The sequence below is a fragment of the Saimiri boliviensis genome, chromosome 13 (assembly GCF_048565385.1).
Source record: "Saimiri boliviensis isolate mSaiBol1 chromosome 13, mSaiBol1.pri, whole genome shotgun sequence".
Taxonomy (NCBI): Eukaryota; Metazoa; Chordata; class Mammalia; order Primates; family Cebidae; genus Saimiri; species Saimiri boliviensis.
The window spans coordinates 66,259,320-66,274,423 of NC_133461.1; the positions used below are offsets into that span (position 1 = coordinate 66,259,320).

The 15,104-nt window shown below is 39.2% G+C and overlaps 1 protein-coding gene across 2 annotated transcripts in view; it reads left to right on the top strand.

Annotated features, from left to right (window-relative positions):
* Window positions 1–15,104, top strand: part of RALBP1 (ralA binding protein 1) — a 53,440-nt gene that overhangs the window by 35,975 nt on the left and 2,361 nt on the right. For both annotated transcript variants that reach the window (XM_039463530.2, XM_039463531.2), the window contains exons 4-9: window positions 2,938–3,287; window positions 5,361–5,522; window positions 6,527–6,658; window positions 11,041–11,148; window positions 13,293–13,414; window positions 13,658–13,781. In XM_039463530.2, coding sequence (XP_039319464.1) covers window positions 2,938–3,287; window positions 5,361–5,522; window positions 6,527–6,658; window positions 11,041–11,148; window positions 13,293–13,414; window positions 13,658–13,781 — 998 coding nt within the window. The remainder of the gene's footprint in view (window positions 1–2,937; window positions 3,288–5,360; window positions 5,523–6,526; window positions 6,659–11,040; window positions 11,149–13,292; window positions 13,415–13,657; window positions 13,782–15,104) is intronic.

Genomic DNA, 15,104 nt, shown 5'->3' on the forward strand with positions numbered 1-15,104 from the left:
TCAGCCTCCCAAAGTGCTGGGATTACAGGCTTGAGCCACTGTGCCTGGCCAATATTTGATTTTTAAGAATAATTTACTGAATTGATTTTTTAACATTTAAACATTAATAACACAAGCTGCTTTTCTCACATAGTCTTAGTAGCCATGAAGTGATTTTGTTTTAGGTAAAAGTTTCTCTGAAAATTTTCTGCAGCTTTGTTCAAAGGATTCTTTTTGTCTCTGACCTACTTTTAATGTCTGTGTTTTTTTAGGAAATTCATAGTCATACAACTCCTCTGTGTGTAAAAGCATTCAGACTGAGCTGCTGCCCGTCATTTCAATAGCTAGGGGCTGAGCTCCTGCTCTGATGAGTTTTGGGTTTATTCTCTAACCTGTGGCAGTTTGCTGTAGTCAGCCCGACTTATACTACTGTTATGGCCAGTGCTAATAATAATACTGCTTTTTGCTGAAGATGTTAGTTCTCACTTAATTCATTTTAATACCTTTTGCTGGACATTTTAGTTCTTGATTATCCAATTTTAAACTAATATGAAAGACAATTTAAGTGATTTTATACATTTTAATTTACTCATCTACATTTTCTTGTATCTTTTGCATTAAAGTGTACCTGTATGCACTTTCTCTCTTTCTGTGGAGTGCTTTATTTGGAGTGTTGAATTTTTAAAAGGAAACATTTTGATAACAGTTTCAGAGTAAGGCAAACCAAACACACATTCTGATTGTCTACTTGTACAATTTGTTGGGTAGGTAATATAAGGGGAAGAATTAAATACACATGAGGAAGAGAATAAATCTTTGCCAAGAATTTCAGTTAAAGTTAGCACTTACGGTTTACTCATATTACCATAAAAGTTCTAATGGGAATTATTTTCTGATTTTTCTGTCACAAAATAAAGATTATCTAAAAATAAATTAATAGTGTTATTTTGTATTTTGTTATTTTATTTTGTCAATACTGGATGTTACAGATTTATCATAATGCCATTAAAAGGTTTTCACGAAGAATGAGGAATCCCAAAGTCCAGATGTAAGCACTGTATTCACTGTGAAGCGCTGTTCAGCTTAGATAGCATTTACCAGTAGAAACTGTCAGCCTTAATATGTAGCTTATTTCAAATAATTGGATGAAAGTGTTAAGTATTAAAAACAACAGAAAACTACTTTGTGTTCTTCTGAGCAATCACAATCACTAAATTACTGCACTTAATGCAGATTGTACTAAAGACTTCAAATCTTATACAATGTTTGAAAATCATTTGCTTGTGTGGTAGAGTTTCCTTTTGTTCAATAAGCAAAACAATTTGATTTTAGAACCCCAAACGTTATTTTTTTGTTCCAGCTCTGTTCAGATTAAAGATATACTTAAAAAATCCAAACTTTAAAATAGAAATTAGATGTGGATTATTTAATGGAGAATAATCTTCAAAGTGTTTGTTTGGGTAGCTAACTTACCTTTTGCAATTACAGTACAATATATACACATAAAAAAGTAATTTACTCACAACTTTTTGGCACATACTTGTGTACACCAAGTTGTATTTTTTGTTGTCAGTCTTGTGACTTGTTAGAAAAGACAGTTGGCTGCCTGTGTAGAGCAAGACTTACACTTGGATTGTAGTTTGTCTTACTTTTTACTTTTTTTTTTGAGACAGAGTCTCGCTCTGTTGCCCAGGCTGGAGAACAATGGTGTGATCTCGGCTCATTGCCACCTCTGCCTCCCAGGTTCAAATGATTCTCCTGCCTTAACCTCCCAAGTAGCTAGATTGTAGGCGCCTGCCACCATGCCCAGCTAATTTTTGTATTTTTAGTAGAGACGAAGTTTCACCATGTTGGCCAGGCTGGTCTCGAACTCCTGACCTTGTGATCCGCCTGCCTTGGCCTCCCTAAGTGCTGGGATTACAGGCATGAGCCACCACACCCAGCCACACCTAATCACTTTTACATTTAAAAAAAAAAATTCATGAATTGATGGGCATATTTGCTTAATGTATCCATGGTTGCTTTGACTTTTGTTCTGAATGTTGAGTTTTTCAATTTTCATTTAACTTTTGGTTAAATTCACTTTCGAAGTGTAGTTTTTTGTTTGTTTGTTTGTTTGTTTTTTAGACGGAGTCTCGCTCTGTCGCCAGGCTGGAGTACAGTGGCATGATCTTGGCTCACTGTAACCTCTGCCTCCCAGGTTCAAGTGATTCTCCTGCCTCAGCCTCCCAAGTAGCTGGACTACTGGCATGTGCCACCATGCCTGGCTAATTTTTATATTTTCAGTAGAGACAAGGGTTTCACCATGTTGGCTAGGCTCGTGTTGGACTCCTGACCTCAACTGAACTGCCTGCCTTGGCCTCCCAAAGTTTTGGGATTACAGGCATCAGCCACCACACCCAGTCTGTTGTTAATTAATTTTTTTATTTTTTGAGACAGTGTCTTACTCTGTCTTACTCTTGTGGGAGAACCACGGAGACTGAGAAAGTGCAGGAATTCCAGGCTGGAATACGGTGGCACAATTATGGCTCATTGTAGCCTCAATCTCCCAGGCTCAAGTGGTCCTCCCAACTCAGCCTCCCAGAGAACTGGGACCACGAGTACATGCCACCATGTCCAGCTAATTTTTGTATTTTTTGTAGGGACAGGTTTTCACCATGTTGCTCGGCTTGTCTTGAGCACCTGGGCTTAAGTGATTCGCCTGCCTCAGCCTCTCAAAGAGCTGGGGTTATGGTTGTGAGCCACTGTGCCTGGCCAAGTGTTGTCTTACATGTTGGTGTTTACAGAGGAATTGTATGACCTTTGTGTAGATAAATATTTCATAGCAAGAGGTTGGTTATTGGTCAGGTTGCTGTTCTCAGATCTCCCTAGCAAGGGTGTGTGTAATGGTGAAGAAAGCTTGTGTGTTTGATTTTATTTTCTCAGTATCTTCTCTCTTCTGAATTTGAATGTTTTAAGGAATTAAATCAAAGGTGGATGAGCTAAAAGCAGCCTATGACCGGGAGGAGTCTACAAACTTGGAAGAATATGAGCCTAACACTGTAGCCAGTTTGCTGAAGCAGTATTTGCGAGACCTTCCAGAGAATTTGCTTACCAAAGAGCTTATGCCCAGATTTGAAGAGGCTTGTGGGAGAACCACGGAGACTGAGAAAGTGCAGGAATTCCAGCGTTTACTCAAAGAACTGCCAGAATGTAACTATCTTCTGATTTCTTGGCTCATTGTGCACATGGACCATGTCATCGCAAAGGAACTGGAAACAAAAATGAACATACAGAACATTTCTATAGTGCTCAGCCCAACTGTGCAGGTACATGGTCTTCTCTACACACATACCCTCTAGTACTGACACTGGGGAATTGGGGTACATTTTCTATTGCTGAGTCACATGTAAAGCAGTGAACTTGAGAAGATAGGTAATGGATTAGCTTGAATACAGGTCTTTTTCTTTCATAATGTGGACAGTGTCGACGTATAAGGTAATGAACATACTTGCCCGTTAGCTTGTAATGATGTAATGTGAATATGGTATAGTCTTTGATGTGGGTTTATAAACAAGGCCTGATGACAGGGATTGTTCATTAGTGGAGGAGGAGCCCATGGCATCTACAGTTAGAGAGTTCATGTGTGGAATTTTAGAGATGCCAGTTATTTCATCAAACAGCATTATTACTTAATTATATTACAAACACACATCAAACTCAAGCACAGAGCGACCTAAAATTAATTTGTTTGGTCAAATATTTAGCCTGAGGATTTTGTTCATAATGATGGATCCTAGAGGGACATGTTACAGGCTCTCAATCTGAGAAGGTACTTCAGGGAATTGGGTAGTATGTTAATTGGTATCTTTTTACAACATACACATTGACCTTTCTTTGTTGCTACTCAGTTGGTGCTGTCATAGAGTGTATGTTTTCCTTTAATTAGAGTTAATGATGTTTTGCTCAGGCCAATAAAAAGGGAGATGATAGGTTATATTTATTATCTTAAGCCCTCTTTTTGGCCAGTATTCTAAGTCAGCATAAATCACTGTTGCTGTTATCAGAGTGTGTTTTCATTTACTAAAGAGTCTTTCAGCCAGGCACAGTGGCTCACACCTATAATGCCAGCACTTTAGGAGGCCATGGCAGGAGGATAGTCAGAGGCCAGGAGTTCAGCCTAGGCAACATAGCAAGAACCTGTCTCTACAAAAAAACTTAAAAATTAGCTGGGTGTGTTAGCATGTACGTGTAGTCTGTTACTTCGGAGGCTGAGGTAGGAGGCTTGCTTGAGCCCATTAGTGAGCTATAATCATGCCACTGTACTCTAGTCTGGGTGACAGAGCAAGAATCTATCTCTAAAAAGTAAAGATTCTTCTGTTCTTCATTGATTACACTTTGAAAGCAAAAGTTTCTCAGATTTTAGTTTGGTCATTCATATTAGGATTTCAGGATCTGGTAAATGTTACATTGATACTTAATATTACTATAATATAATAGAGATGATCGTATCATAGGAGAGCCAAGTGTGTTGTAAGAGGAAGTTTTAGGTAGGAAATAATTTCTTATATTAGCTTTCCAGTTAACCTAATGCCCTGGTCTCCTAGCATATGAACATCCACACTTAAATGCTGGCTGTGTCGAGGTATTTGTTTCTGGAGTAAGAGCTTTCAACCTCAATCCAGTTTTACTACTGTAGTTCTCTCACTTCCCTCACAGTCCTCATTCAGCCCATTGTGTCTGTTAAAAGATCTCAAAGTAAGTTGAAAATAAAGAACGTAAGATGTTTTAGCCAGGCACGGTGGCTCACACCTATAATTGCAGCACTTTGGGAAGCTGAGGTGGGTGGATGATTTGAGGACAGGAGTTTGAGACCAGCCTGGCCAACATGGTGAAACCCTGTCTTTACTAAAAATATAAAAAAATCAGCTGGGCGTAGTGGCACACGCCTGTAATCCCAGCTTACCAGTAAGGGAAGCTAAGGCAGGAAAATTGAACCGGTGAGGTGGAGGTTGCAGTGAGCTGAGATTATGCCACTGCACTCCAGCCTGGGTTACAGAGCAAGACTCCATCTTAAAAAAAAAAACAAAAAAAAAACATAAGATGTTTTAATCAGTTAATATTATTGTGATAGAAAAAATAAACAAATGGATGGATATCAGCTTCTCCATCCTTTTCTTGGCTTTTTTTCCCTTCAGTTCCTTCTGGTGCTTGAATATATGATTTAACTCATATTTTACCATTTTCTTCTTAAATTGGCCATTAACCAGCAAAGACTGTGTTGTCAGTACTGGGTAGATTTTTCTTTATGTGCCCAGGATTAAAAGATACATGATGTGATAGACACAAATAAGTGAAATATAATAATTTTAATAGTTTTCTTGTAAATCTTTTTTTCTTAGATCAGCAATCGAGTCCTATATGTGTTTTTCACACATGTGCAAGAACTCTTTGGAAATGTGGTACTAAAGCAGGTGACAAAACCTCTGCGATGGTCTAACATGGCCACGATGCCCACGCTGCCAGAGACCCAGGCGGGCATCAAGGAGGAGATCAGGAGACAGGTGTGTGCACCCACTTGCCATATAGCCTGCCTCTGCATTGGTCATTGTGGAGTCCAGTGGCAAGGGGCTCTTGTTTCCTGAGCACTTTATGTGTGTCTGGGGCTATGTTTGGCACACTGAAATCAGAAATTCCCATTCAGTATTATTTCATGCCAAATAAGTTGGAATACCGTGGTGGAAAGAGCATGGTTTTTGGAATCAAAAGACCTGGCTTTAAATTCTTGCTCTGCTCTCGTTAACTGATTTAAGGTGAATTCTTAACCACCGTAAGTGTTGGTATTCTCGTTTTAAAATGGACCCTTTTACAGGATTGATGTAAAGATTACTACAAATGAGATAATACATAAAAAACGCCAGGCATATTATAAATAGTCTAAAAATGTTTGCTTTTTCTGGTCAAGGTTGCTGTCATCAGCCATGTTTTATAGATAAGCATATTTAAAATTTAGGGAAGTTACGTATCTTACCCTATGTAACATGATTACTAATTATAGACCCAAGATTTGAGCCCAAATCCTGGGCTTTTTTAGTATGCTATTTTGATGGAAGGAACAATTCCGTGTGTTTGTGTGTGTGTGTGTGTGTGTGTGTGTGTGTGTGTGTATGTATGAAATAAGAAGTTCAAAACTAAGAAATTTAATTACATTAATGGTTATTTATTTCCATGAACTTTATCAAACCCCTGCTTGCTTTTCTTCCCTTGTACCTGCCCTGAACTCCCAATTCTTACTAGTTAGTGATGATGACATTGGGGATGGGGGGTGTGGATTAAGTATTATTGAACCAATAGAAATTAGTGAATGAGTGCCTAATTCATAGGCAAAACAAATAATAATGATTTCTTAATCATATCTTCAAAAAAAATAATTAGTGCCATTATTTTACTCTAATGAAATAAAGAATAATTGAAAAATAGTTGATTCTACATCTTTAGAATTTGCACGTGTTGTTACTTTAAGACACAGGGATATGAATGCAACTTAGTGTGTGGCATTGCTTTCTAGGAGTTTCTTTTGAATTGTTTACATCGAGATCTGCAGGGTGGGATAAAGGATTTATCTAAAGAAGAAAGATTATGGGAAGTACAAAGAATTTTGACAGCCCTCAAAAGAAAACTGAGAGAGGCTAAAAGACAGGTGAGTTATTATTTTGATACATACTGTTTATAATAGAACATACTGGAGTCTATCATGTACTCTTGCTTTTATTTATTTTTTTCTTTTGATGTTGACCAGGCTTGTCTCAAACTCTTGGCCTCAAGTAATCCTCCCATCTTGACTTCCCAAAGTGCTGGGATTACAGGCATGAGACACCACACCCAGCCCAAGTTCTTTCTTTTAAGAATATAATACGTAATGTCACTTGAAGTGAACTACTCTGATGGGAAATTTATTCACTAAAATGTTTCTAATCCTGTATTATTGATATTGCAGCCTGGTGTCAGTCACATGTTTTAATGAAATCTAGAAAGTTTTCTTGTTTTATTTTTTTGGGACAGAATTTCTCACTCTGTCACCCAGGCTGGAGTGCAGTGGCATGATCATGGCTCACTGTAGCCTCAACCTCTTGGGTTCAAGGGATCCTCCCACCTCAGCCTCCTGAGTAGCTGGGACTACAGGTGTGCGCCACCATGCTCAGTTAACTTTTTATTGTTTGTAGAAATGTTATCCAGGCTGGTCTCAAACTTCTGGACTCAAGCAGTCCTCCCACCTCCCAAAGTGCTGGGATTATAGACATAGCCACCATGCCTGGCCTAGAAAGTTTTGTTTTAATTAAAAATGATTTTACTAAAAAATTTGTCATTTCCTGCTTGGTTATACCTGTAAACAGGGCTTTCTATGGATGAAAAGCAGACTGGATGGGGAGACACCTTCAGGGAATCTGAGGCATTCAGAATTAGCTCTTTGGAAATGTAATGATGAGGGTCGCCTGGAAGGCCCTGAAGATCAGGGGAGATTCTATTTATATAATAATAATAAGAGTGGTATGCAATACCTGATGAGTTTAGGGCATGCCAGTCAGACTTTTGAGTTCCCTCTTGTTTAGTGTGTTGCTTGGTTCTGGGACTGTGAGTGTACCAGCCACACCAACAGTAAAATCCCAGATCTCTGGATCACCTTAAAATCCAAATTGCAGATCAACTGCAGCATCTAAACAGCACAGCCAAGGAACATTAGTTAGCACTTGCCAGAATTGGGGAACATGATAATAAGTCTGTTGTGGTTGTGTTAAAAAGACAAAGGCAACCTGAGTACTTTTGTTTCTTTGAGGTCAGAGATTTGTATTCCTGTGAAGGATAGCTTTGTCAGACAAGTGCATTCATGGGACTCTTACATGTGCATATCAGGATAGGTAATCTAGCAGAAGCCCTCTGTATATTTTTCTTTCTTCTTTTCTTTTGTTCACTAGTTTATTTATCTCTTGCTTCCTTTACCTGTTTTTTTGTTGTTGTTGTTGCTGTTGCTGCTGTTAAATTTTTTTCCTTCATATCTCAGCCTAGAATCAGATATTAGAGACAGACCACTCAGGCTTCATGAGCAAACTGTAATTGTTAATTATATGGGCTTTGCCAGTCTGCCTTTAAGTGAAGAGTGCCCTGACTGACCTAGGACAGGGCTGATGGAGGTTTGGCTTTTGTTTCTCTTGCTTCTATATCTTGCTTGGATAAAGGAATCATGATAAAGCAGCCAGAGCCAATATGAGAAGGGATGGATTAACTTTGCTTTACCAATTTTCTTGCTGCTATGTTTTCACACCAGCTCATTAATTCATAAAACGCTTCAAAAGATTATACAAAAGTCTAATGTATTTTTATATATTGCAATGCACAGTTGGTTATTGAAACTAAAAAAAAAAAAAAAGAGACCTAAATAAATGGAGAGATAAATCATGCATGTGGAACAGAAGATTCAATATTGTTAAGATGTTAGATTTTCCCAAATTTCAACTTTGAGGAATAAATCACTTTTAAAGACAGAAGTAATATAATTTACCATATTAACAGACTAAAAAGAAAAAAAACCCACATCATATCAGTAGATGCAGAAAAAGATTTGGTAGAATTCAATTCAATGCTTATTCATGATAAAACTACCAGCAAATAACTTTCTCAGCCTGATAGAGAACATCTACAAAGAATCTACAGTTATCATACTTGATAGTGAAAGACTAACTGCTTACCTTAAGATTGGTGAACACTGCAGGGATTTCTGCTGTTACCTCTATTCAGCATTGTACTAGACATTCTAGCCAGCGCAATAAAGAAAGAAAAAAAGCACGCATATTGGAGAGGAGTTTTTATTCTTGGATAACATGATTATGTATATATAAAATCCTAAAGAATCTACAACAAAAGAACTAATCAGTGAGTTTAGCAAGTTTGTAGGATACAAGACCAGATCTATAAATGTCTAATGTGTTTCTATATATTAGCAATGCACAATTGGATATTGAATGTAAAAAAAATTAAAAGGAGACCTAAATAAATGGAGAGAGAAATCATGCATGTGGAGCAGAAGAATCAATATTGTTAAGATGTTAGGTTTTCCCAAATTGATCTGTGGGTCCAGTCACAGTAAAAATCCAAACAGATGGTATTGTGAAAATGAATAAGCCCTTCTAAAATTTATGTGGAAATACAGATGACCAAAAAAAAACCAACAGGATTTTTGTTTTTGTTTTTGTTTTTCGAGACGGAGTTTCACTATTATTGCCCAGGCTGGAGTACAGTGGTGTGATCTTGGCTCACCACAACCTCCGCCTCTTGGGTTCAAGCAGTTCTCCTGCCTCAGCCTCTGAGTAGTTGGGATTACAGGCATGTGCCACCACGCCCGGCTAATTTTATAATTTTACTAGAGACAGGGTTTCTCCATATTGGTCAGGCTGGTCTCGAACTCCTGACCTGAGGTGATCTGCCCACCTTGGCCTCCCAAATTGCTGGGATTATAGGTGTGAGGGCAACAGTTTTGAAGAAGAACATAGCCAGAAGTTTGGAGGACTCATACTGCCTGATTTCAAGACTTACTAAAAAGCTGCAGGAATGAAGACCGTAGGTATTGGATACAGATACACATACAGAATAGAAAGTTCAGGAGTCGACCTACACATATATAGGTAATTACTTTTTAATGAAGATGCTAGAATCAGTGGGGAAGGGATTTTCTTTTCAACAAAATAGCACTGGAACACATGCAAAGAAAAAAAATATCTTGACTCTGTCCATATAACATATGCAAAAAATAACTTGAGCTTCCAAAGGAAAAAACAGGAAGATACCTTATTGTTCTTGGCATAGTAATTTCCTAAATAGGACACAAAATCTATAAACTATAAAAGAAAAATTTGATAAATTGAATTTTATCAAAAATTTTAAAATATGCTCTTTAAAAGATACTAAGAAAATAAATATCCAAGCCAGAAGTTGTGACAAAATATTTGCAAAAGCTTGTATCTGATAAAGGACTTGAATTTTTTTAAAAAACGTTTACTGTTTAATAAGAAAACCAATTTTTAAAAGGCAAAAATTTGAACAAATACTTTACCAAAGATTATATATAGATGGCAAATAAGCACATGCAAAGACTCTCATGATCATTAGTCAGTAAGGAAATAAATATTAAAAGCACTCTGAGGTAACAGTATACATCGGCTAGAATAGGTTGCTCTTGGTGATCCAAAATGGTGCAGCCATTTTGGAAAAACAGTTGGCAGTTTCTTATAAAGTTAAACATACGGTTACTTACCATAGCACCCATCCTTCCCACTCCTAGGTATTTTTTATCTAAGAGAAACATTTGACCTCACAAAGTATGTGCGAAATATTCCTAACAGCTCTAGTTATAATACCTTACAACTAGAAGGAACTCCAATGTCCATCAGTTGGTGAATGGATAAATTGGGGTATATTGATTGCATGGAATATTGCTCAGCAACTACTGTTACTGATACAGACAACCAAATAGATGAATCTTAAAAGCATTGTGCTATGTGAAGAAGCCAGATAATCACACTGCTTACTGATTGATTCAGTTATGAAACTCGGGGAAAGAAAAAACGACAGCAATGGAGAGCAGGACAGTAGTTGCTAAGATGTCAGTAGAGGGGGAGGAGCGCAAGGGCACTTTGTGTGGCGATGGAAATGTTCTAGAGCATGATGGTGGTGGTGACGGTTACTTGACTTTATGTTTGTGAACACTAAATTCTGTGCTCAAGATTTACACTCCTGACTACACCCTTCCTAAGTATCACAATAGGTAATTTCTGTGGAAGGGTACCAAAAATGGCGAGCACATTAACCAGAATTGAACATTTCCACAGTGCAGCCACAGACTAAGATATCTCCATGTTATATTCCAAGCCCAGTTACCAAATACCCATCCATCTAGATGGTTCATCTGACTGTTATTATTTCAATTCTAGGAAATGAGAAGGAATCGCCTAGATTTGTGGTGGTGTGAATCTGTTGAATATGTGTTGCATATAGGCTGACCAGTTCTTTTTTATTTGTCTTACTTGACAGGAGTGTGAAACCAAGATTGCACAAGAGATAGCCAGTCTTTCAAAAGAGGATGTTTCCAAAGAAGAGATGAATGAAAATGAAGAAGTTATAAATATTCTTCTTGCTCAGGTAACCTAAAATATTTTCCTCTATTTTTCAAGACTCTTAGTGGTCATTTAAAAATAATAACTTGAGAAGCTCTACTACAGATGTGAATCTTTTAACCAAAATTATAACGTGATTTTGAGGGCCTGTATCTGTTTTATTTGGTGCTTCCTTTATTTTGTGTTTGTTAAAATGTTCAGTTATGGTGAAAGAAACTACCTTATATTCAGTAATGACTCCTAAGGGCAGTGGACTCCTTACTGTTCTAGGTGCTTAATCTAATTTCGTCTACACACAGATCTCAGTTACAGGTCTTTTCCCTAATTTACAGATTAGTGGTACTTGTTCCATATTAATGAGATCAGACTTTTAAAAATATTTTTAACTGTTGTTCCTGACCTTACAAAGTCTGGGATTCTTGAAATGTAAAATACAGATTTTTATCTAACAGTTGTAGCTAAAAAACACCTTTTAGATATTTTCATTTTATTCTTTGCAGGTGAAAGTCAATTGTTGGAGGCAAATTGTCTTATTAGTCCTTCATTGAGTTAACAGATACCTCTTTCATGCCTACTGTATTCCAATCATAGAGCTGAAGATGAGCTCATTTCTTTCTGAATTTCTCAAGTCAGCCTTACTTTGTTCTGGAAATTGCCAGAGTTTAATCAGAAAGGAATGAAGTTCTAGGCTCTGACAACATTGTGTCTAGGCTTCCAGAAACTCATGAAAGTGGTTTACCTAAAGCCTAGTAGGTTTCAGTCCTTCTCTGTCACTTCTGAAACATGCGTTGTTTTGCCTAGCTGGAACACGTAACTGTTTTCCCCTGAGGAAAGGATGAAGTCCCAGATTATGTCTTTGTTTTAGAGTTTTTCAACCTGGTATTTGTTGGAATGTTAGCTTTAGAGTCTTAGCTTTAGAACTAGCTTTAGAATGTTAGCTTTGGAATGTTACTGAGAATGGAATACAGAGGTACAGGAAAGACATCTGTGTGTTCAAAAACATTTGAGCAATACTGTTGTCTTTCATCTCCGGGAGAGGTTCACAGTGCTGTTGGTGGTTGTGGGTAGTTCATTTTGGCATGTGACCGTGGTAAGTACTTACCCTCTCAGTACCTGCTGTTTTGGAAGGAACGTCTGCACCCAGCTCCTCATCCCCACAGCTACCTTGTTACTCCCTAAGTTTTGTCTGTCTTGTTCTTTTCTCTAGGTTGGGGGTGGTGCTTTTTAGATCTTGGGCAGATAGGGGTTTTTTCCCCCCATTCTTTTAATAAGACTGGTGACCTTATCAGTCTTAGAAGGGAATATTTTGGTGAAGCAGAATATTGAATATTGACTATTTAAACACCTTTGGGCCAGGCATGGTGGCTCATATCTGTAATCTTAGCCCTTTGGGAGGCTGAGGCAAGCGGATCACTTGAGGTCAGGAGTTTGAGACCAGCCTGGCCAACATGGTGAAACCCTGTCTCTAGTAAAAATATAAAAATTAGCCAGGCGCCTGTAATCCCAGCTACTCAGCGTCTGAGGCAGGAGAATCACTTGAACCCAGGAGGTGGAGGTTGCAGTGAGTATACCACTGCACTCCAGCCTGGGTGACAGAGTGAGGCTGTTTCAAAAAACAAACAAAACAATGGAAAAAAAACCAAAAAACCTCTGAGGACTTTAAAGAGGATGGTGGCTTATGGAAAGGAGAAAAAACTTCTGTGATCTTTCCTTTACTCTGATCTACCTTAAAGGTAACACTGACATCAGCCAGATATCTCATGGATCCTTCTTTTCCTAGTGACCGTATCAAATGTTGCTGCATACACCTACTTTCCTGAGAGATGGGGAGGGATTAAGAGTGGGAAACTAAAGCCAATTTCATACCTCAAGCCCTGGCTTCTTCCCGTGCGTGGGCTTCACGGGTCTTTTGCAGTAGGAGGATATGAGGTTCCTGTGTGGCATTTTGTTATTGAGAAAAATCTAGTCGTTCTCCAAAATAACTTTACCTTTTCTCAAAAGAAGCCTTTTCTTGACCCTAATGAAATAGGATGTTTTTGGTTGTGAAGTACATAACTCATGTTCAGCGCTCAATGGGGCTCAAGAATTCAGGACAACATGGGAGACCCCAAACAAGTGACATCTCCTGGAGTAAAACTCAGAGGTGTTCACCAGTGATTATTATTTCAGGAGAATGAGATCCTGACTGAACAGGAGGAGCTCCTGGCCATGGAGCAGTTTCTGCGCCGGCAGATTGCCTCAGAAAAGGAAGAGATTGAACGCCTCAGAGCCGAGATTGCCGAAATTCAGAGGTAAAGGAAAGCCAAGGGTTTTGAGGCTTCTGAGAATTCTTTAAATATAAACATAATTGTTTTATCTCTCAGACTTTCCTACAAAAGTTTAGGCATGTGAAATTCATCATCTTTAAGTTTCTTACTTATCAGGTCTTAAGAATGGTTTTATATTGAGGAGACTCGTGAAAATAGGGTAAATATAAAAGGAGCTCACAGACAAGCATGCTCAGTAAGGTCTTCCTTTGTCTCTCGCCTTTGCAGTCGCCAGCAGCACGGCCGCAGCGAGACTGAGGAGTACTCCTCTGAGAGCGAGAGTGAGAGTGAGGATGAGGAGGAACTGCAGATCATTCTGGAAGATTTACAGAGACAGAACGAAGAGCTGGAAGTGAGTTTTGGGGGGAAGAAGCCAAAAAAGCATACTAACTTTTAGAAAGTTGTAGAGGCCACATATTTACCCTCAGAATTGTCCTTCTTTTTCTTGATTGCCAGCTGGGAGGCTGCGTAGAGAGGAATTTAAGGGACACCTCACAGAATGTCTGCGGGACATGAGCTAAGTTCTGGCTAAGCAGATGGCACCTGTGTGTCTTCCTCAGGCTGTGAAGTGGCATTCCATGACTTTAATATGATATCTAGACCTTTCTCCTGAAGTAAAGGCAAGCCTAACTTTACTATGTCAGCTTGAGCAGCTTTGAATGACCTAGTCTCTGCTTCCAGAGAAGGTGAACAGCAAAATCAGTGGTAGTGACAGAAGGGACAGTCTCTCAAGTCTCTGTGAGTCTTTCAGAGTTTCTCTTGGCCTTAGCCTGAGAGGCAGCAGGTGAGAGGGAATTGCAGCGATAAAGGTCTAGATCACAATTTCCCTTCTTACCCCAAATAAAATATCGGAGTAAGGATTGAGTGAGAGAAGACATCCTCTTCATAGATAAGAGTCCAAGGACAGAGGGACAGCTCTGTGTCCCTCATTTGGGTTCACTTCGTGGCTGCTGCGAACCAGACCTACACCCTGCATAGAAAAGCAAAATTCCACACACAGCCACCCTGCACAGGAATCCTCCCTGCTGAGCCTGCGATCAGGGCTCAGAGTCAGCCACAAAGGCTCAAGGCAGAGACCCTTGCTGCTGAGAGAGTGTGCTGTGGGAGGAAGCCCTGTAGGTGCTGAGACCAGGGTTGCTGGAGCTCCTGTTCAGAAAGGCCTCACATTGGCACCTGCTGTTCTTTTCTTAACATTTTAAGATCACATTAGTAGGAAAACGGAATCCAGAAGTATTGTACTTGGGGCGTAGGCTGAATTGCTGTAACAAAGAGAATAACATAGTGGTTTAAACAAGATGGTGTCTCATGTGGCAGGCAGCCTAGCCCATCATCCTCCACACCAGTTTTTTCCAGCAGTCCAACGTGGCTGCTTTGTCGTACCACTCTTAGCAGGACTAAGTCAGCAGGGAAGGGATCAAGGCATGCCCAGTCACCAAGGGCAGGGTGCACGCGTGGCGCCCGGCGCTTGTGCTTACATCCTCTCCACAGAGCCTAGTCCATGCCACACTCACGCAAGGGAGGCTGGCACCTGTCACAGGGTGGAGGCCACAGCAGGAAAGGCCGCTGCTGTTCCATAGTACCTAAACTTTGCCCAGTATGTCCAGATGATTTAGAAGTGATAGTAATTTTCTGTAGTTTGATTTGAGTAGGACATTTCAGAACTAAAGTAATGCCA